The sequence below is a fragment of the Stegodyphus dumicola genome, chromosome 3 (genome assembly GCF_044657685.1).
Source record: "Stegodyphus dumicola isolate Sdum_Otavi_A_Nest chromosome 3, ASM4465768v1".
Lineage (NCBI taxonomy): Eukaryota > Metazoa > Arthropoda > Arachnida > Araneae > Eresidae > Stegodyphus > Stegodyphus dumicola.
The window spans coordinates 246,762,644-246,780,209 of record NC_140770.1 but is presented as its reverse complement, the minus strand read 5'-3'; the positions used below and the strand labels follow the sequence as shown (position 1 = coordinate 246,780,209).

Sequence of the window (17,566 nt, the reverse complement as noted above, 5' to 3'; positions counted from 1 at the left end):
CAACAGAAGTAAAAAACACTACTTCATTAACCATTTAAAAATGTATATTTTGAGAGGACACGATATTTAAGAGCTGCATGGAATAATACGGCTCTTAGAAAGACGACAACCACGTTATCTTTGGTTCAACCCCCCTCCCAACTTATTTACATCTTCTCAAACGGAAATGACGTCTGGCGAGCAGCCGAGAGTGGGGAGCTCTGGGATAGATGAGAACCCAATGTCTAGGCGTTTGTCTACATTCGTATCTATATTTTAAATTGCGTTATTTAAGATTATTATTTATCAATCTATGAGTATTAAATAAACAATTTACTATTTATAATAAAAGAATAAATTTTGTGGTTATAAAATGAGGCAAACATTTATCGATATAGCAAATTATGTACTTATTTTCATTTTTTGAAGAGTTACTAATAAAAGTTATATTTCTTAATTTTTATGAAGATCTTTTTTGCTTAAAAATTAAATAATATAGTACTTATATTTGTTCATGTCAATGTTGTTTACCTTCTGTAATATGAAATAATTTTTTTTTAATCAGAAGCAAAAGTTGCACTCCACACTGAGGAAAGGTGAATTAAAAATTTGTCAGGAATGTTTAGATAGGTGACTGGAGTTTGTGTTTGCAGACTACGAAAGTATTACGGGTAGCTGTCATCGTAGTGTTTTAATAAGTGCCCGTTTTCCGTTACTTATATGAAGTTTTCTAAATGAGGGTTCAAAATTATGGTAAGGCAAAATAGAAACTGATTTTCTTTGAATGCCTGTAGCTGATTTTTATTATGGCAGATCATTTATAGAATAAATGGGCTGAGGCACTTTAATATTCGCTTGTTGATATCGGGTTCTCTGTTTCAGCTTGCATGTAAATGTTCCATCTCAAAATTATTTTATTCATTTCAAATGCTGTGTGTGTTCTCTTTTTTTTTTTTTTTTTCTTAATTTGGCCTGGATATCTTAATGTCTTTGATGTTAAATGACATAGACGATTCTTTATTTAAGAGAGAATTATTTCAATTGTAAATGTACACTGCTTGTGTTTATTTCTATTATATTTTAAAAGCAGTCAGGATTTATCATCCTACAGATGAATGAACCGATCTGTAGAGCATCATTGTTACTCCAATAGATTACATTGAAAATAATAATAAAATTTTTCACTTGTGACAATTTTTTAATCGGGCGTTTTTTTAATGGTATAGGCACAGAAGTAGCATTCAACAACTATTTTTATGAATTTTTAGAGAGAATTTTTAACTCCAAAATTGAAGTTTTTGTAAGTTATTCTAATTTGTGATGTCAGAGCAGAAAAATATTTTAAAATAATTAATAAGGCCATAGTTTGTTTATGAATCGCATTAGCTAGAATCATTTTTAAATCTTTCTCTAGCAATCCATTTCTAAACATGTTATTGCACATATTTTTTTATTCATAGAAGAGGAAGTTACTGAAAACTAGCATTTTTGGCTATCTGTAACAAGCAATGGATTTTGATTTTTAGAAATAATATATTAGATCATTGCATTGTTCTAAACTCGATGTCAAACTGTCCCAAGTTTTAATTTTTGTAAACGTTGAGAAACATAAATTTTCTTTCTGCTATGCTTGGTATGTGATGCAGACTTCCAAGATTTCTTTTGCCATATTTTCCTTTTGGTTTGAGGATAACAAAACTTTATAATAAAACAATTTGTATAGTTTATTTTTAAGGCATAATCTAAAAATTAAAATTTTAAAATTCTATACATTTTATGGGTGTTTTCTGCATCTACTTTTAACATCTGTACAGATGGCGCCACTTGCTTTTTCTTGTCCAGGCTTTCTTATCTTATCTAATCATTATTTCTTATCTTGTTCATTTGCGGTTTTGCAGCTGAGGATGGTAGTTCGGTAAAACCATCGAAACTAGTCCTGTGAAAATTTTGTAAATATAACGCTGATTTTTGTTGTTTGACTTCTGAATTAGTATTTATTCGGTGTGTTATTGTGTCTTAATTCTAGAAATAGTTTTTAAAAAAATTAAAGGATATAGTGAAGCTTTTCTGAGGTAATTATCCATCGCTGTAGATTATTTTTGTTTTCTGGAAAGGCGATTGTTTTGAAGTTTCAATACTCATATTTATTTACATTCTCAGTAAGACCCACTCTCAGCAGTGGTCATTTTAGATGGTTGTTTGATTATGTAAATAAATATTTCAGCCTAATTTCTGTAATTAAAAAATTTTGTTACTTCATAAAATGACAGTGTAAAGGAGTGTCTGTAGGCAGTTGTAATATATGTTAATTTATATACAATAGAAAATCTGAAATCGGGACATTCAGTATCAAGAATGATCTAATATTTCAACCTCTGTCATCAGGAGGTGGGAAGGATTTTCTCTACGAAGTTTAGAAATGGAAAATATAATATTTAACCAAAAAAAAAAATTTCAGGTCTGCCGTAAATGTGACTTTTCTCCCAACTGAGATTTGTGCATGCCACTTTTGAATATCTGCTGGCTAGGAAATTGCACCATGGCCAATATCATCTTGATTTATTTTGTATTGATGTTGTCCATGATTGCACCTGTGGCTGTTGAATGTTATATCATTTTTCGGGTAGAGTAGACTTTAAGGTACCCCTTGTATTATGGCGAAGTTGTTGTTTTATTTATGGTAGCCTGAGTAGTTGAATGTTATGGAAACCCTATTGTGGCGTAATCGGGTGCATGATTCTGGGAAATTTTGAAGCGTTGTTTTGTAAGCGTTTTTGTGGTGTGTGTTGGTTTGATTCTTTAGATGGTAGAATGGCCAAATGTAGTAAGATTAATTTGAAGTTTCTGTACAATTTGGAGCGAAAGTGGAAAAGAGCTTTAATTGACTGGTGTGTAAATGAAAGTTTACTTAGTAGTCATTATAAGTGTCCTGTATGTAGAAAGGATATGCATCTAGTCGAACGTAAAAACCATTTAGATGGACTTGAATGGGTTTGTAGGAAGAAATGTTCAGATGGTCACTATGTGACGCATTCGATCAGAAAGAATACCTGGTTTGAAAAAAGTCATTTGAGTATGACTGATATTTTGATTTTTACGTGCCTCTGGGTGTACGAAGCAAACTCGAAAATCATGGTAAATGAATATTTGCTTTTGGTAGTGCTTAAATGTATAACATGTTCTTCCTTTTTTATGTTATTTTATTATTTGGTTTAAAATACATTTTATTGAGATTATGTATTTTTTGTTTTTCCTATATTGTAGAATTTGGTGCTCCTTTGACTTTTTAAGTGAAAGTATATCGAAGTGTACATGGATAAAGTCAAAGGAGTGCGCAATGCCATTTTTGTACAATTCGGGGATTTTTTTTTAGTGAAAATAAGTCGATGTGTACATGGATACCGAGTTTGTGCAATTGTTTGTTTTGTGTAGCAGCGATGCTTTGCAAGCCAAAATAATGAGTCAAAGAATTGCACAAAATCCATATCCATGTACCACCCAAAATTGCCAAGTTTCGCCAAGGGGTACCCTAAACTATACTTTTACCCATTTTTCTATCTGACCTGAACAATAAATGGTCCCAGTGCTATCCTGTCCATGTATCATCTTACTAGATTTAAATTGCTGATCTAAAATTCAGAAATTTCCAAAATCTGGAATCGCTGAAATCCCAACAATTCTTGATCTTGGACTTTGTACTGTGTATGGTAAAACCACTTTCTTATTTTCCTGTACTTTGCATTTTTCATTTTCCCACATTACTTGCTATTATTGCAAGAACCCATTTTAAGTAATTGGCATGTATTTAAAATTTTTCATTTACTAGCATCTTTACGTAATAAAACTTCTTGCTTTGTTTTTTTTTTAGCCTTTGTCTTTTATGCAATTACAAGTTATTGTGTATAATTTAGCTAAAGATATTTGGATAATTTCAATCATTTAATGGGCCATTTTCACCAAAAGCTTACATTTCATATTTTTTCCCCAAAGTGTATAATTTCCTTTAAAAATGAAAGCAAGTGTTATTATATATGTTTAAGATAACTGAAAAATAGAGTAGACTGAAAGGTACCCCTTGTATTATTGCAAAGTTGTGTTTCATTTATCGTTAAGTTGTTTCGTTTATTGCCAAGTTGTTGTTTCATTTATTGTAACCTGAGTAGTTGAATGTTCCGTAAAAGTATTTTTTCCTAGAATTGGGTGCTCCTTGACTTTTACCTGAAAGTATATCAATATGTACATGGACAAAGTCAAGGGAGTAGGCAATGCCTAATTTGTGCAATTCTCTGATGTTTTTTTAAGTGAAAAAAGGTCGACATGTACATGGATAAAGTCAAGGGAGTGCACAATACCTAGTTTGTGCAATTCTGTGATTTTTTTTTTAAGTGAAAATAGGTCAATGTGTACAAAAATCGTCGCTACACAAAGACAAAATAACAAGTCAAAGAACTGCACAAGCTCGATATCTATCCATGTACTGCCGAAAATCGCAAAGGGATAGCCATAAATATACTTTCACCCTGAAAACTAATGGGTTATGCACATTGTCTGTAATTGAATGCTGTTACAGTGTTAAGTTGCAAGATAAGTTGCCAAGTTTATTACCATACAAAATTAATCAAATTTCTTACTTGTAAATTTTATTAAAGCTTCCAAAATTAATTTACTATGAAGTGTCCTTTGTTCCCAAAGTTCAAAACAGGTTATCTGTCTGTAATACTTAAATTTATATGAATGACATTTACAGCCACTATTTTTAACTACATCAAAATTTATGCTAAAACATTTTCTAATAAAAATTTGTTTATTTAAGTTATGAAATTTTAAGAAAGTTATATCATTATTTCTTAGCTTAAAAAAAGAATGTAAAAAATCCATATATTTATATGAAAGTTAGGATAGGTTATTTAATGACAGCAAAGCCTAGAGGACTATCTGCCTAAGGGGAGGGATGCCTTCGTGGAGGAATTTCAAAGGGAAACTGGCTCATATATACATTACACATGGGAAAACCCATGAAAACAACCATGCAACCAGCCTGTTCACGGGATTTGAACCTCAAACCGAACTACCAGTGTTCAGCGACTTTACCGCTCGGCCGCTGGTGGGCACATAAACCTGGCAGTGAAAAACATTCACTACACTGATAGACAGAAAAATGCTAGTTATCTAAATTAATTAAGATGAAATCGTGACTAATGAAACAAGAGTAAGTTATTTTCTGCATGGTAATAACTATATATTTCATTGTTAAACAAAAACTTAAGTGAAAAAGTACTATTTTAATTCTAAAAATTTTGACAACAGAAAAAAGGGAAAAAAATACTCACTTGAAGAAAGCTGATTCTTGCCAGTCCTGCAATACTTCTCAACTAAAGAAAAACAAATCTCAAAAAGAAATAGTTGCTTGATTAGCTTAACTATGTCACAGAGTATGTGCTGCCATCTTTAGAGAAGATTTACAAATTATTTGCAGATAAAATAATCTCAAAGTAACGGACTTGACTCGGAGGTGGAAAATAAATGATTTTTATCAATTTGCTATAAAAAAAAACGGTACTTTTCCGTTTTGCCGGCGCAAGCGATAAAGTCGCTAATAATGGTGCAACCGATGCCAAACGGAATATTCTCGCTGGTAACCTTTTACGCCTCATTTTCAAAACAAGTCGCAGCTTTTTCTTATCAGATTGATTGTTTCTTTCAATACTGACATATAATTACATAGAATTTTTATCAGATAGTTCAGTTTTATGTCCAAGGCCATTTTCGGTAATTAAGTCAATTAGGATGCAATCACAGCGCTTACCCGAAGCCGAAAATATAGAAAAGGTAAAGTCAAGAGTTAAATTCATCAATTCTAATAAGAATGCATTAGCGAAGTAAAGTACTGCAGTTTTACATAATTTCTGAGTAAGCTATTCGTACGAATTGAAATATTTCTTGCATTTAAACTTGTGTTCCAAATTAAGATTTAACTTGAAATTAATGTAGATAATTACTGAGAGCATTAGATTTTTGTAGAGAGTAGTTTACGTGAGATGAGATCGCTTGGGGTTACGTGATATGAACCGGCGAATCAGGATGCTGAACCATGAAAGCGTAGTAAATTCCTAAATTAATGTCTTTTTACAAATTTATTGTCTTTATTTATCGGTTTTTTATAAAATTTTAAGCGATATTAAAATGTTTATGCCTTTAAAAAAAGAATTCTTAAAACTAACATTTTTTAAAATATTTTTTATGTGTATACTGTATGTTGTCGCCAATAAAGTCTGCTTGGCGAGATTTGCGCCGGCGAAACGGAAAAGTACCAAAAAAACCTTCTGTAATTAATTTTGGTCTTGAATATAACACATTAATAGCTCATACTTAAAATAATTAAAATTAATTTAAAAAAATTAAATTAAGTTACAAAACAAAGGTTGAATTACATAAAATTTGAAAAGGACTAGCATTTTTGCCTATAATCACAGTTTTTAAGATTTATATCTCAAAAGTTTCAATTGAATTTTTTTTACATATATTTTTAATTGTAGAAATATATTGTAAAAATTAATTGTAGAAATATATTGCATTGCTCATTAAACTTTAAGGCTTCTTCTTTTACTTCACATGCATGTAATCTTACCTCCTGCTTTTACTATGTTCTGCATGCCATCAGCATCAAGAGGCTTTACTGCTTGGGACGCAGATGCAAAAAATATGTGCTTCAATTTTTACTATGCCTCTGCAGGCAGCAGCAATAGCACAGGAGCCAAGCTCCGTGCAGATTAAGGAAGTCTTCTGCTGTGAACTTCATCCTGAAAAGATGAAGGGGTCCTGCTGTTTGAATTTTCTTTCTTTTCCTCTGGAATAGCATATACAGTCAAAAGTCGTTAATTCGGACACCCATAATCCGGAATGATCTATAATCCGGACTTTAAAGCTACAAACTTACTGCTCATGCATCGCGTTGACGCATGCGCGTAGGACCTTTACGGCTGCGAATATGTGTGTGCGCATGCCCAAAATACGTTTACGCATGCGCGTTTAATGTATAACGCTAAAATTATCTAATTCAGTTAATGTTGCAGATTGCGTTGTTCCTTAATCTTCGAATTGGATCCTTCTTATTATTTTTTGCAGACTGTTAAAGCAATTTTATAAAAGTAAGCTTGAACTTTCGATTATGTCAAATAGAATTTCCGATATATATTTACTAATATGTAAAGGATCTACAAAGCAAAAGTATGTTTCGAAGTCCATTAAACAAAAAGTGGAATTGCTGCAAAAAATGGATAAAGACATATCCTTTGTTTATCTAACCATTCCGAAATCTGTTTATCAATTTCACGCTGCTCTGTGGCGGGGGGACGCTGCGGCGCGCAATGAATTGGATGTTGATCTGTCAGCACTATCGTTATCTTCAGGGCAGATGTTTTTATTTTATTTGGCTGATAATTCCTTACTAAATTTAGTATTTTATCTTGATGTACTCTCCATCTTTGGTATGATTTAAATCAAATTCCTCGTCATTATAATTATCTTCCGATAGCAAAGAAAGTAAAGTAAACAAATAAATATTAAGCTTTTTTTTTTTTTGTAAATTTTGATACCCTTTAGATCATAATTGTTCTTTATTTCATAAATTACGGTTTCATATTTTTAATTTTATAATTTCTGCATGCCATCTTACCAGATTTAAACTGATGCTCTATAATCCGGAATTGTCGAAGTCCCGACGAGTCCGGATTAACGACTTTTGACTGTATAAGTAAAATTTGAAAATGGGCTTGATAGAAATGGTCTTGATCTTGACTAAATAATGAACATTTTTTATTCTTTTTACAAATGCATAGATTTCTTTATTATAAGAACGTAACAATTTCTTTTCTTGCTTAATTAGTTGGAATTTCTTTCATTTCAAAAACTCTACAATACTGGAACATAAACTGTAAGTCAAGTAAAAACCCACAGAAAAGGGAAATTTAAATAGGTTTTTCTATGTAAAAGATACTGTCTTCTAGGATAATGATGTGTTAATAACAGAAGCACAGTTCTTCCGTGTATATGTTGGATAAAAACCATGATACCAATTTTGATGAAGTTGGAATCTCTAAAATGCTGCAAGATTTCTATTTTACTTTAGACTTTTAATAATTTACAGTTACATGAGGGCCATTAAATTATTTTGGGATAGATTTCTAGCATATGATTTGACCTACTTAAAAATTCATTGCATATTTGCATATTATGTATTTTCTATTGACCATTTTTGATGAACAAAATCTGTTGTCAAAGTGATCACCCATAACAGATAAGACATGTTGTCTCAAAACTTGTCTTCATCTTGGTTTTATGTAACGTTGATTATTAATCAATAAGCCAATTTATCTGTTTCTTTCAAACTTCTGGAGTGACTGGTGCAAGTTTTAGCTCTTATTAATTTTTTTTATATACTGTATCCATATAGCTATTTCATAGCTAACGAAATAAAAAGCTGTACTTCCCTATTATTATGGCACTTGTTTTGTAATTAGAATCAGCTTTCCTAATGAAGCTCATTTATATTTTCTTTTTTTCCCATAAAAAATATTAAGAATTCATTATGACTCATAATTTTCTTGCCATGAGAAAAGTTCTGAATATTCTATGTGTTAACTCATTTTCTTTCTCTCTCTCTCTTTTTTTTTTTAATATTTAAAATGTTCGATTTGCTTAGAAATGATGAAGATGCTATATCATTCTCTCAAGAAAGACACATTTGAAATTGTGTTCGTATATGTGAAAATGACCATTAAATAAAACTGTATATCAATGAAAGTATTTGAAAGTGCAGCATTAAAAGTTTCAGCGAAGAAAAAGCATACTTTTTTACTACTGATTCTCTGATTTCAGAACGCTATTTGTTCAGGGCAGTGATTTATTTACTGTTGGGCAGAGGAAATGATGTTATTGAATTGGTAGAAGAAACAACTCAGCCTATAGAAAAACATAACTATGGGCTGGAAGAGTTTTATGAGAGAGATGCATTTTCTATGTCTAATCTGACAACCTAATAAAAAAAAAAGAGATGTTCCAGAAAACATTGTGGACATAAGCAAAAATCTCTTTGTATATAGCAAAAACAAAGCCTGCAAGGTACTTCCACAATACTGGATATTTGGTGGGTTATGCCAAGAAACTGGTGAAACATTTTCTGCTCCAGTAGAGGTTCGGGTAGAGAGGCAATCACCCTCATGACAAAAGTAGTCAATCGTACACAAGAGGGATCAACAATTTATTTCTATTGTTGGTGAGCATATAAGCAAAGAAACTGAAAGATGCAGGTTAGAGATATTTTATTGTGCACCATAAATTTCATTTTGTTGATCCAACACTAACTCTTTGTACTTTAAGTGTTAGACTGTGATGTTCTGCTAAGTGGTGGAATAAAAATCAGTGAGGCACAATTCGGTATCATCATGAGTTCACAGTTCGTGACGTGGAAATTCCTAGAATGAGAAAATGTTCCTGATATCATATTAAAACTAGGCGCAGAAATACAATGACCACAAAATATATGTGAGAAGTAAACCTGAACCTGATTGTAATACTGGTGCCAGCTTGAGTTTACAAAATGGGAACCATAATAATAATGGGGTACCTAAAGGTTTTGCCATTTTTAGCTTTAAATTTCTGTTGGAATGATTGGCATACGTGTGGTAAGATCTTCTCCGACTTTCATAGTGACTTGCATTTTGACAGGAAAATACTGTTACATGTATACAGGTTTGTAATGGATTGGATGCACATGGAACCAATGATAACTTGATAAATTTTATTTTCTTAAAAGAAAAACTCTACAATACTGGAACTTTTCACAAAAGTACTCATACAGATCTTCTCAATATGACAAATCACAATCAGTAGATACCACTCCAAACTGCTGAGTACATTAAACACAATGTAATGCAGGATGCATCTAAAGAGCAAAGCTCTCACGGAGATCTCTTAGTACTCCGAAATCAACTCTGAACTAAAGACTGAGAACTGGTATTCTCTCCGGGCTTATATAGTTTTCCCCAGACTGCCAAAAAATTTCCAGTACCTTTGATTTCTCCACATTGCTGGAAGTCATATGCAGTTACATTTACATATGCACTGAGCCAACTGCAGTTTTAGACACCTGGCCAAGCGACAAAAATTAGTCACCAAAACCATTGCCATCTTGGCAGTTCAACTTGATGTTAAATTGTCATGCTTCTGTAATCTTGTTTTACAGGTGGAACTTCATAGTTTTGATTCCTTTCATGTTACATTATGCAAGAGATACCATAATTTTCATATAATTTTACAAATATTATTTACATAAGTACACAATTTGACCAATACATAAATACCCATATTTGAAATTAAGCCTTAATTAATCAGGTCTGTAAAGTTGACTGTGTACTCACCCTCCTTAACCCCCTTTTTAACATAAACTTAAGGCAAACATTTTATTAACATGAACAAAATTTTAGTGCTGGCAATAATGTACATGATCTGATAGGAAGTTTAATCAATTAACACAAATTATGAACTGTTTTTTTAGTTCATTGCATTATTAGATTTTTCATTTAACATGAACAGTGAAAGTTTTTCATATTTTTTCCTTGTTATGTTTCTGCAAGAGCTACTTTCAGAAAAGTTTAATTGAAAACCTCACAGTATACACTGTGTTCTTTAAAAAATAGCCAGCACAGAGTAACATTGCTCAAAAGTTGCAATTTTCACATCAGCAATAAGTTTCATTTGCATCAACAGTGATCTTCACTCATGTCAACAGCGAGTTCCAATCAATAAATGCAATTCTGTATTAAAATGTGCTTTTTTATTCTTTAAAATTTAGTAGGTATGACTAATGTTAGATCTTAATGCTACTTAATTGGATTCTGGAAACAAATCTAAGCAACTTTGTATTGTTAAGTATGAATACATTAAAGCTTTACTTCTTGAATAGTTGAAACATATGCATGCTTCCAGTGTTCCTTTAAGTGTACCTATAAGGCTTATCCAGTAAGTACCATTTAGATATTAAAATAGATGAGCAATTTGTGTTCATTTGTATTTTATTACCGAAAACTCTATACATACTTCAAACTACTTTTTGGCATATTCATCATGCGAATTAAGACCTGTCATATTTTGGCACTAATAGCAACAAATCCAGTTTGTAGAGTTCACCTACCTGAGACCCGAAATAGTTTTGGACATTTAACTTGATCTCATCATCACTTGCAAAGTGCTTGCTGGCAAAAAATTTCGTAAGGTAAGAAAAATAAATGAAAGTTGGATGGAGCTAGGTCTGGACTTTAAGGAGGGTGACAGAATTGTTCCCAATGAAATGAATCAAGCAGCTTCATCGTTACGCATGCAGTATGTGGTCGCACATTGTCATGCTCAAACACAATACCAGAGGTCAGTAGAATCTCGTTCTTTCCAATACGCTAGCAGAATTAATTGCAGTCTCAAAACATGGTGCACATTTTTTTTTTTTTTTTTTTTTTTTTTTTTTTTTTTTTTAAAGAGATTCTTTTATAGATTTGCTTTCTTGGATTTCAGGAAACCAATATGTTACCATTCAAGTGACTGTCGTTTTGTTTCAAATGTCTTGTAATAAATCCATGTTTCATCACCTGTGAGAATCCTTTTAAAAAAAAAAGAATTTCTTTCTGCAAAAATTTCAAGCATGCTCTCATGCATTTTTGTTTTTGAATGTCCGTTAGAGTTTTCGGCACCCATCGTAAACACAATTTTTTGTTGTGCAGATGTTTAGTTACGATTTCATGTTATAAAAATCATTAAATGTTTTGAAAATGCATTGACAAATCAGAAATCCTGAATCACCTTTTGGAACAAACTTTTTCATAGATGCTGAGCACCAGTTTTTGGAAAGTTTCTTTTCCAGTTCTTTTCAGAAACGGATGTCCACTGCACTTCTTGTCGTGGACATTTTCTCTTCCTTCATTAAACATCCTAACCCACTTCCGCACTATACCTACACTCATCATGTTCTCTCTGTAAGTTTTGCTTTTCTGACAATAAATTTCAGAAGGTTGAACATTTCTCACGTTCCAAAACTTGATAATGGCTCTTATTTCACAACTGATTGGCCGATCAATTGTTTTAAACGTGATTACTGACAAACAGTGATTTAAAATATTGGCATAAAAAACAAAATGGCTATGGTAATTCGTTCTTGAGTTGAAATATGTAACCACGTATGCACAAATTTTGCGCTGAGGGACTTGTGGGAGATATGAGCAAATGACACTTACTTTCTGAATCAGTTAGTATAATTTAGTCAAAAGCAAATAGGATTGCAAAGAATTTAGTCATTCAAGATTCCATTTGTTCCACTGGTTGGCTGCACCGGTTCCAAAAGAACACTCAATGTCATCATTAGTGATTTGTGATAAAGCAAATAAAGTTGATGTAGAAGGAGCAAACACCTTGTTGCATGAATTTGACTAAGTGAAGAAAAGTATGTCTCATGTGATGTCTACAATATTGTTGAAACTGGACATTTTTATTATCTTTCGCTGAATTGTATCCTCAGAATAAAAGGTGGTAAGTGCCATTGTGGAGCACACACTAAACGTTTTAACTATTGTCCTTGTATGTAATGAAAACAGCATTGATTAACACTGTTCTTGGGTAACAGTTAAGTCCAAGAAATATGTTGTTTTAAGAACATAAGTAGTATTTTACATTGCATGTACTCTCACGACAAGAAAGTTTGGATCGACAGCTCATCATTTCATAACTGGCTTCTTCGTTTTAATAGATGAATAGTGGCTCAGAATATGTATGTTCTTATAACATTGGACTGGTGAACAGCCTATAACATACATAATCTGAACTTAACCAATACTATTCAGTTGAGTTTGATGGGCAAGAAACGTCATCAGAAGAAAGTGAGAGGGATAGTAGTATTTTGCCCACTCACCAAGAAGTGTTACATGCCTTGAACTCTGGAAAATGTTTTGCTACAGCATCCAAATGGCCTGCTAGTTTTTTGGAAGCCATTTGTAGATTCGCCATGAATTCCATCTGCAATTGTGCAATAAACAGAAATTTTATGGTGAAAAATACAGAAATTTTTCACCATAAAATTATCTACGAGTACATTTTTCAACTTACAGTAAAGTAATTAATATAGTACTGTAAAGTTTTCTATGATGATGTGCATAATATACTGTAGTACATTTGTATCTGTGTACTGTAAATTGTTAATGCATAGAAAAACTTTCAAAAATAAAATTTGAGTATCCAGTTAACAAAAACTTTTTTTAACATGAACTCTTGATTTTTTTATTAATTGGGATTCGTGTTAACAATCGTTTCCTATATTTGATCTAATTTAGTATGGAGTGTGTTTAAAATTAATTAGTAGAAATTGTTTTTAAATATCCCCTTTTTTTTTATTTTAGTTTTTAAAAAGAAGTTGAAGCACTTTTTGTTTAAGGAACTTCAGCTGCACATATTAAAATAGATTTGTTTATTTGTTGAAATGTCTTTTTTTATTTTATTGAGTTTTTACAAGTTTAAAGATTTTTATCAAATTTTTATTTTAATTTTGAAATACCTGATTAAGTTCTATTATTGTTGTACGGTGATTCACATTTGTAGTTTGTCATTCACTTTTGTACTTTTTTTTTATTTAGGGAGGTAAAATTCCTGTGTTTAAAGTTCTGTATTTGTTTTATTGTCACTGGATTGACAAATGCTGCAATTTAACTGAATATGGAAATAGAAATAATTGAGCCTCAGGTAAAATCCTATGCTAGCAATTCTCTTTTTAATAACTGTTTTAATTTTTGAAAGAGTAAATTTTTCTTATAATATAGTACCATTTTTTTCATTAATTATAGAGGGCTCCTCTTGAATTTCCTGTTGATTTAAATGGAGCTCCATTGGAAGTCGTGGAAGTAGTCCAAGCTATTAAAAAGGTTATTTCTTTTATTGTAATCTGTCTTATATTCAGTATGTGTGTGTGTATATATATGCGAATTTTAAGAGGAGTATTCCCTTTATTTATAATTTTGTGTGTATATATATATATCATGACTTAACCACACTACTTGAATAAGTAATAATCTTAATTTTGAAATTTCTAAACTCTTCTTTATACACACACATATAAGAGGCTTTGAAAAGGAATGCATAAATATATATCTCATGAATGATTGCCCATAGACTTTTGGTTCCATTATTTAGACCAGGGCTTCTTAAACTTTTTTCACTTGTGATCCCTTTTTGTCACTGAGATTTGTTTTGCAACTCCAGGACCCCATAATATTTGTGAAAATTTTGTGGGTTCCCATAAGCATTGCGCAAATCTGACACACATAGGAGTGACAGGGTTTGTACGGTCCTTAAAAGTCCTTAATTTTTTCAAAAATGATTTTTGGTCCTTAAAAGTCCTTAATTTTGGCCAAAATGAATAAACGGTCCTTAATTTTGCTCATTTGACATTTCTTATCATTTCTAATGATTGCCATTCTAAGTGTGAATTGCGATTTCTCATGAATATGGAATTAAAATTACACGGCTCTTAACCAATCTGTTGGCGGATTTGCGTTGCAAACGATAAAAAAACAATTAACTGCCCTAGAATGAAAGTATCGGTGTCTGATTGGCTATTCACCCAATCTTTCGAAACAGGTTTTATCCATAAATTTAGGCAGATTGTGATGAAAGCGTGAAGCTGCAAGTTTTTTAAGAAGCGAAAATGATGATGAAGGTGCTCGAGAAAATAAAAAAAGGAGGGGGATTCTGAAAATATTTACCAAAATTAGAACAATCCCAACCTGGAAGGCCACAACCCTTCCGACGCCAATAGGAACGAGATGCCTGGAAAGTGCATTTCCAATCAACTGTGGCTTCATCAAACTGACTACATAGACTGGATATTGATGGATGGCAATCCTTATAAAGCTAAATGTAGTCTTTAAAACAAGTTGAAATTTCGAGAATGGTAGAGTCAGCGCTGAAAATTCACATGAAAGGTAAGTTTCATTTTATCATTTCAATTTGTTTTTACACGATTTTGCTAAGCTTAATTTCTGTGTTTGTTTCAATTAAGCCATAAATTAATTTTTATCACCTTCTACGGAGTTTATTCTCTTTTGCACATATATATATGTATGGGATATCAGGATTATGAGTTTATTTCTGCAGAGGGTCTGTTATTGATTTCGCGGGAAATCTGTTGGCTCCATTTCGGTTTTATGTCGCCAAGAGCAAATTCGGTATTGCTAGCCAAGGAAAAGTGAAGTTCGGAAATATGTTTTGAAGCTTCAATAGACAATTATTTGGTTTAATCCTATGCTGTTGATTTTAATGCATTATTTTTGCTAATGGCGATACAATTATTAGTTGAAAACAACTAACTAATTAAAAAATTTTTAATATTTTTAAAGCTGAAAACAACTAATTGAAACTAATTTTCCTGAATTAGCTAGACGCAAAATTAACTTTCATGAATTACTAAAGTTATTGGGTAGAAGTTTAACTGAAAATATACATTCCGTATTATATATATATATATATATATATATATATTTATACAGTACAAAGTCCAAGGTGTGGACTCGTTGGGACTTCGGCGATTCCAGATTTGAGATTTTTCTGGATATAAGATCATTTTAAATCTACTAAAATGGCATGCAGAAATTATAAAATTGAAAATATGAAATTGTGATTTATGAAATAATGAAGCATTTATGATTTAAAGGGCATCAAAATTTACAAAAGAAAAGAGCTTAATATTTATATGTTTACTTTATTAAACATTTCTTTCAATGTGAGTTGTTTGATTTGTTTTCTCTGCTAATACTTTAGACTAATACTATAGACATATAATTTCTTGTTCACTTATTAAGTTCCATTGTTCAAGTCCTGTAATTGCTATGTCGAGAATTCCGAATAACTTGTCAATCAAAATTTTTTCTCTTTCAGTAACCTCTCTGTTACTTTCTTCACTATGGGTAGCTGTATTTTCTGGATTTAGAACCATACTACAGATTTCGCCATCCGTTAATCGATTGATGATTGGGGCATTGTCATTGCAATGAAAAACGTCTGTTTTACTTCCTTAAATTCTGCCATCTGGTGCGGCCATGCGAGCTCTGGCGCTGGTTCTGGCTTTATGTGACTAACAAATCAGTTATTCTTAATTCAAATAGCACTAAATATAATTGTTTGTCCTATGAGTATCATTAACAAAATCTATTTTTAGCATAAGGAAAAAAATTTCTGTTAAATCTACCCTTGTCAACTTTTTAGCGCATTAAACTTAAATCTGTAATTGGATAATACTCTGTTATTTGGTGTCGCTGCATGAGTCATCACTCAAGTTGTCATCCGTTGATAAACATGCGGTGATGAAAGCAAAATACAATAAATAATGATTCGCGATTTCGGCATCAAGGATATAAAATATTAGTTGGTTGTAAAATTAACAAATGTTTCGGTTTGAGATTATGCCAAGCAGATACGCAGCTATGGAGTCAAGTTACTAATCACACAAATTTATGCTAAAATAATTATTTCGTCAATAATGAGATATTTTATTTAGTGCCAAACTGAGATTAAGAATCGAGATTTCTGGCATGTTTTTTTACAATGAGGAAAAAAATCTAATGCCCATGCGTAAAGCATACCCCTTCCCTTCAAAAAAGCCCTAAAAAATTGGTGGTGGCTTTAAGGTCCGGATTTTAGATCATTTCAGATATTGGATGTCCAGATCTCGGACTTTGTACTGTATGTATATATTTTCAGTATACATTTCTTATTATATATATAGATTTCTTATTATATATATATACATTATATATATATGCGATACTTAATTTTACTAATGCCTTGCATGTAATGCCCCTTTTAGGTGCAAAACATCTCTCCCTTCTCAACTGCAGAGTTTCGTCTAACAGTATCATGAATTAGAAAAACCATTTACTTCAGGAAAAGATGCAACTGCTAATTCAAAATCAATAAGTGTAGAAAATAATAAAATCAATTCTTTTCTTTTGAAATCTGAAGTTACAGATGCAGAAATACTGTGGGCTTTTAAGTGCATCAAAAGCCACTATTCTTTTAAATCGTGCAATGATATTGGGCCGTTATTCACTAAAATGTTCCTGGATTGTTCCATAGCAAAACAGTTTTCATGTGGTGAAAAGAAATGTGCTTATATCTGTTATTTTGACCTCGGCCCTTATTTTAAAACTTTGTTACTAAAGCATTATAAAAATGCTGACTTTTTTACAATACTATTTGATGATACTCTTAATCTGACAAATCAAAAGAAGCAACTAGATATTCATGTGAGGTACTGGCAATACGAAAATAAGGTCAGAACTCAGTACCTTACTTCTGCATTTATAGGGCATGCAACAAGTGAAATTATTTTATCCAAATTTTATGAATGTGTTGAAAAACTAGACTTGTCAAAACTCTTACAAATATCGATGGATGGTCCTGCAGTAAACTGGAAATTTTATGATCTTTTGCAATAGGACTTGACAAAGGAATATAACATTCAACGCTTGGCATTAGGGACATGTGCTTTCAAGCATGG

At 31.8% G+C, this 17,566-nt stretch overlaps 1 protein-coding gene across 1 annotated transcript in view; it reads left to right on the top strand.

The window, feature by feature from the left end:
• Nucleotides 1-575: 575 nt before the first annotated feature.
• The window catches only part of LOC118201180 (uncharacterized), a 120,398-nt gene continuing 103,407 nt past the window's right edge, over nt 576-17,566 (top strand). The window contains exons 1-3 of the mRNA XM_035373233.2: nt 576-732; nt 13,650-13,755; nt 13,857-13,934. Of these exons, the coding sequence (XP_035229124.2) occupies nt 13,729-13,755; nt 13,857-13,934 (105 nt within the window). The 5' untranslated portion in view covers nt 576-732; nt 13,650-13,728. The remainder of the gene's footprint in view (nt 733-13,649; nt 13,756-13,856; nt 13,935-17,566) is intronic.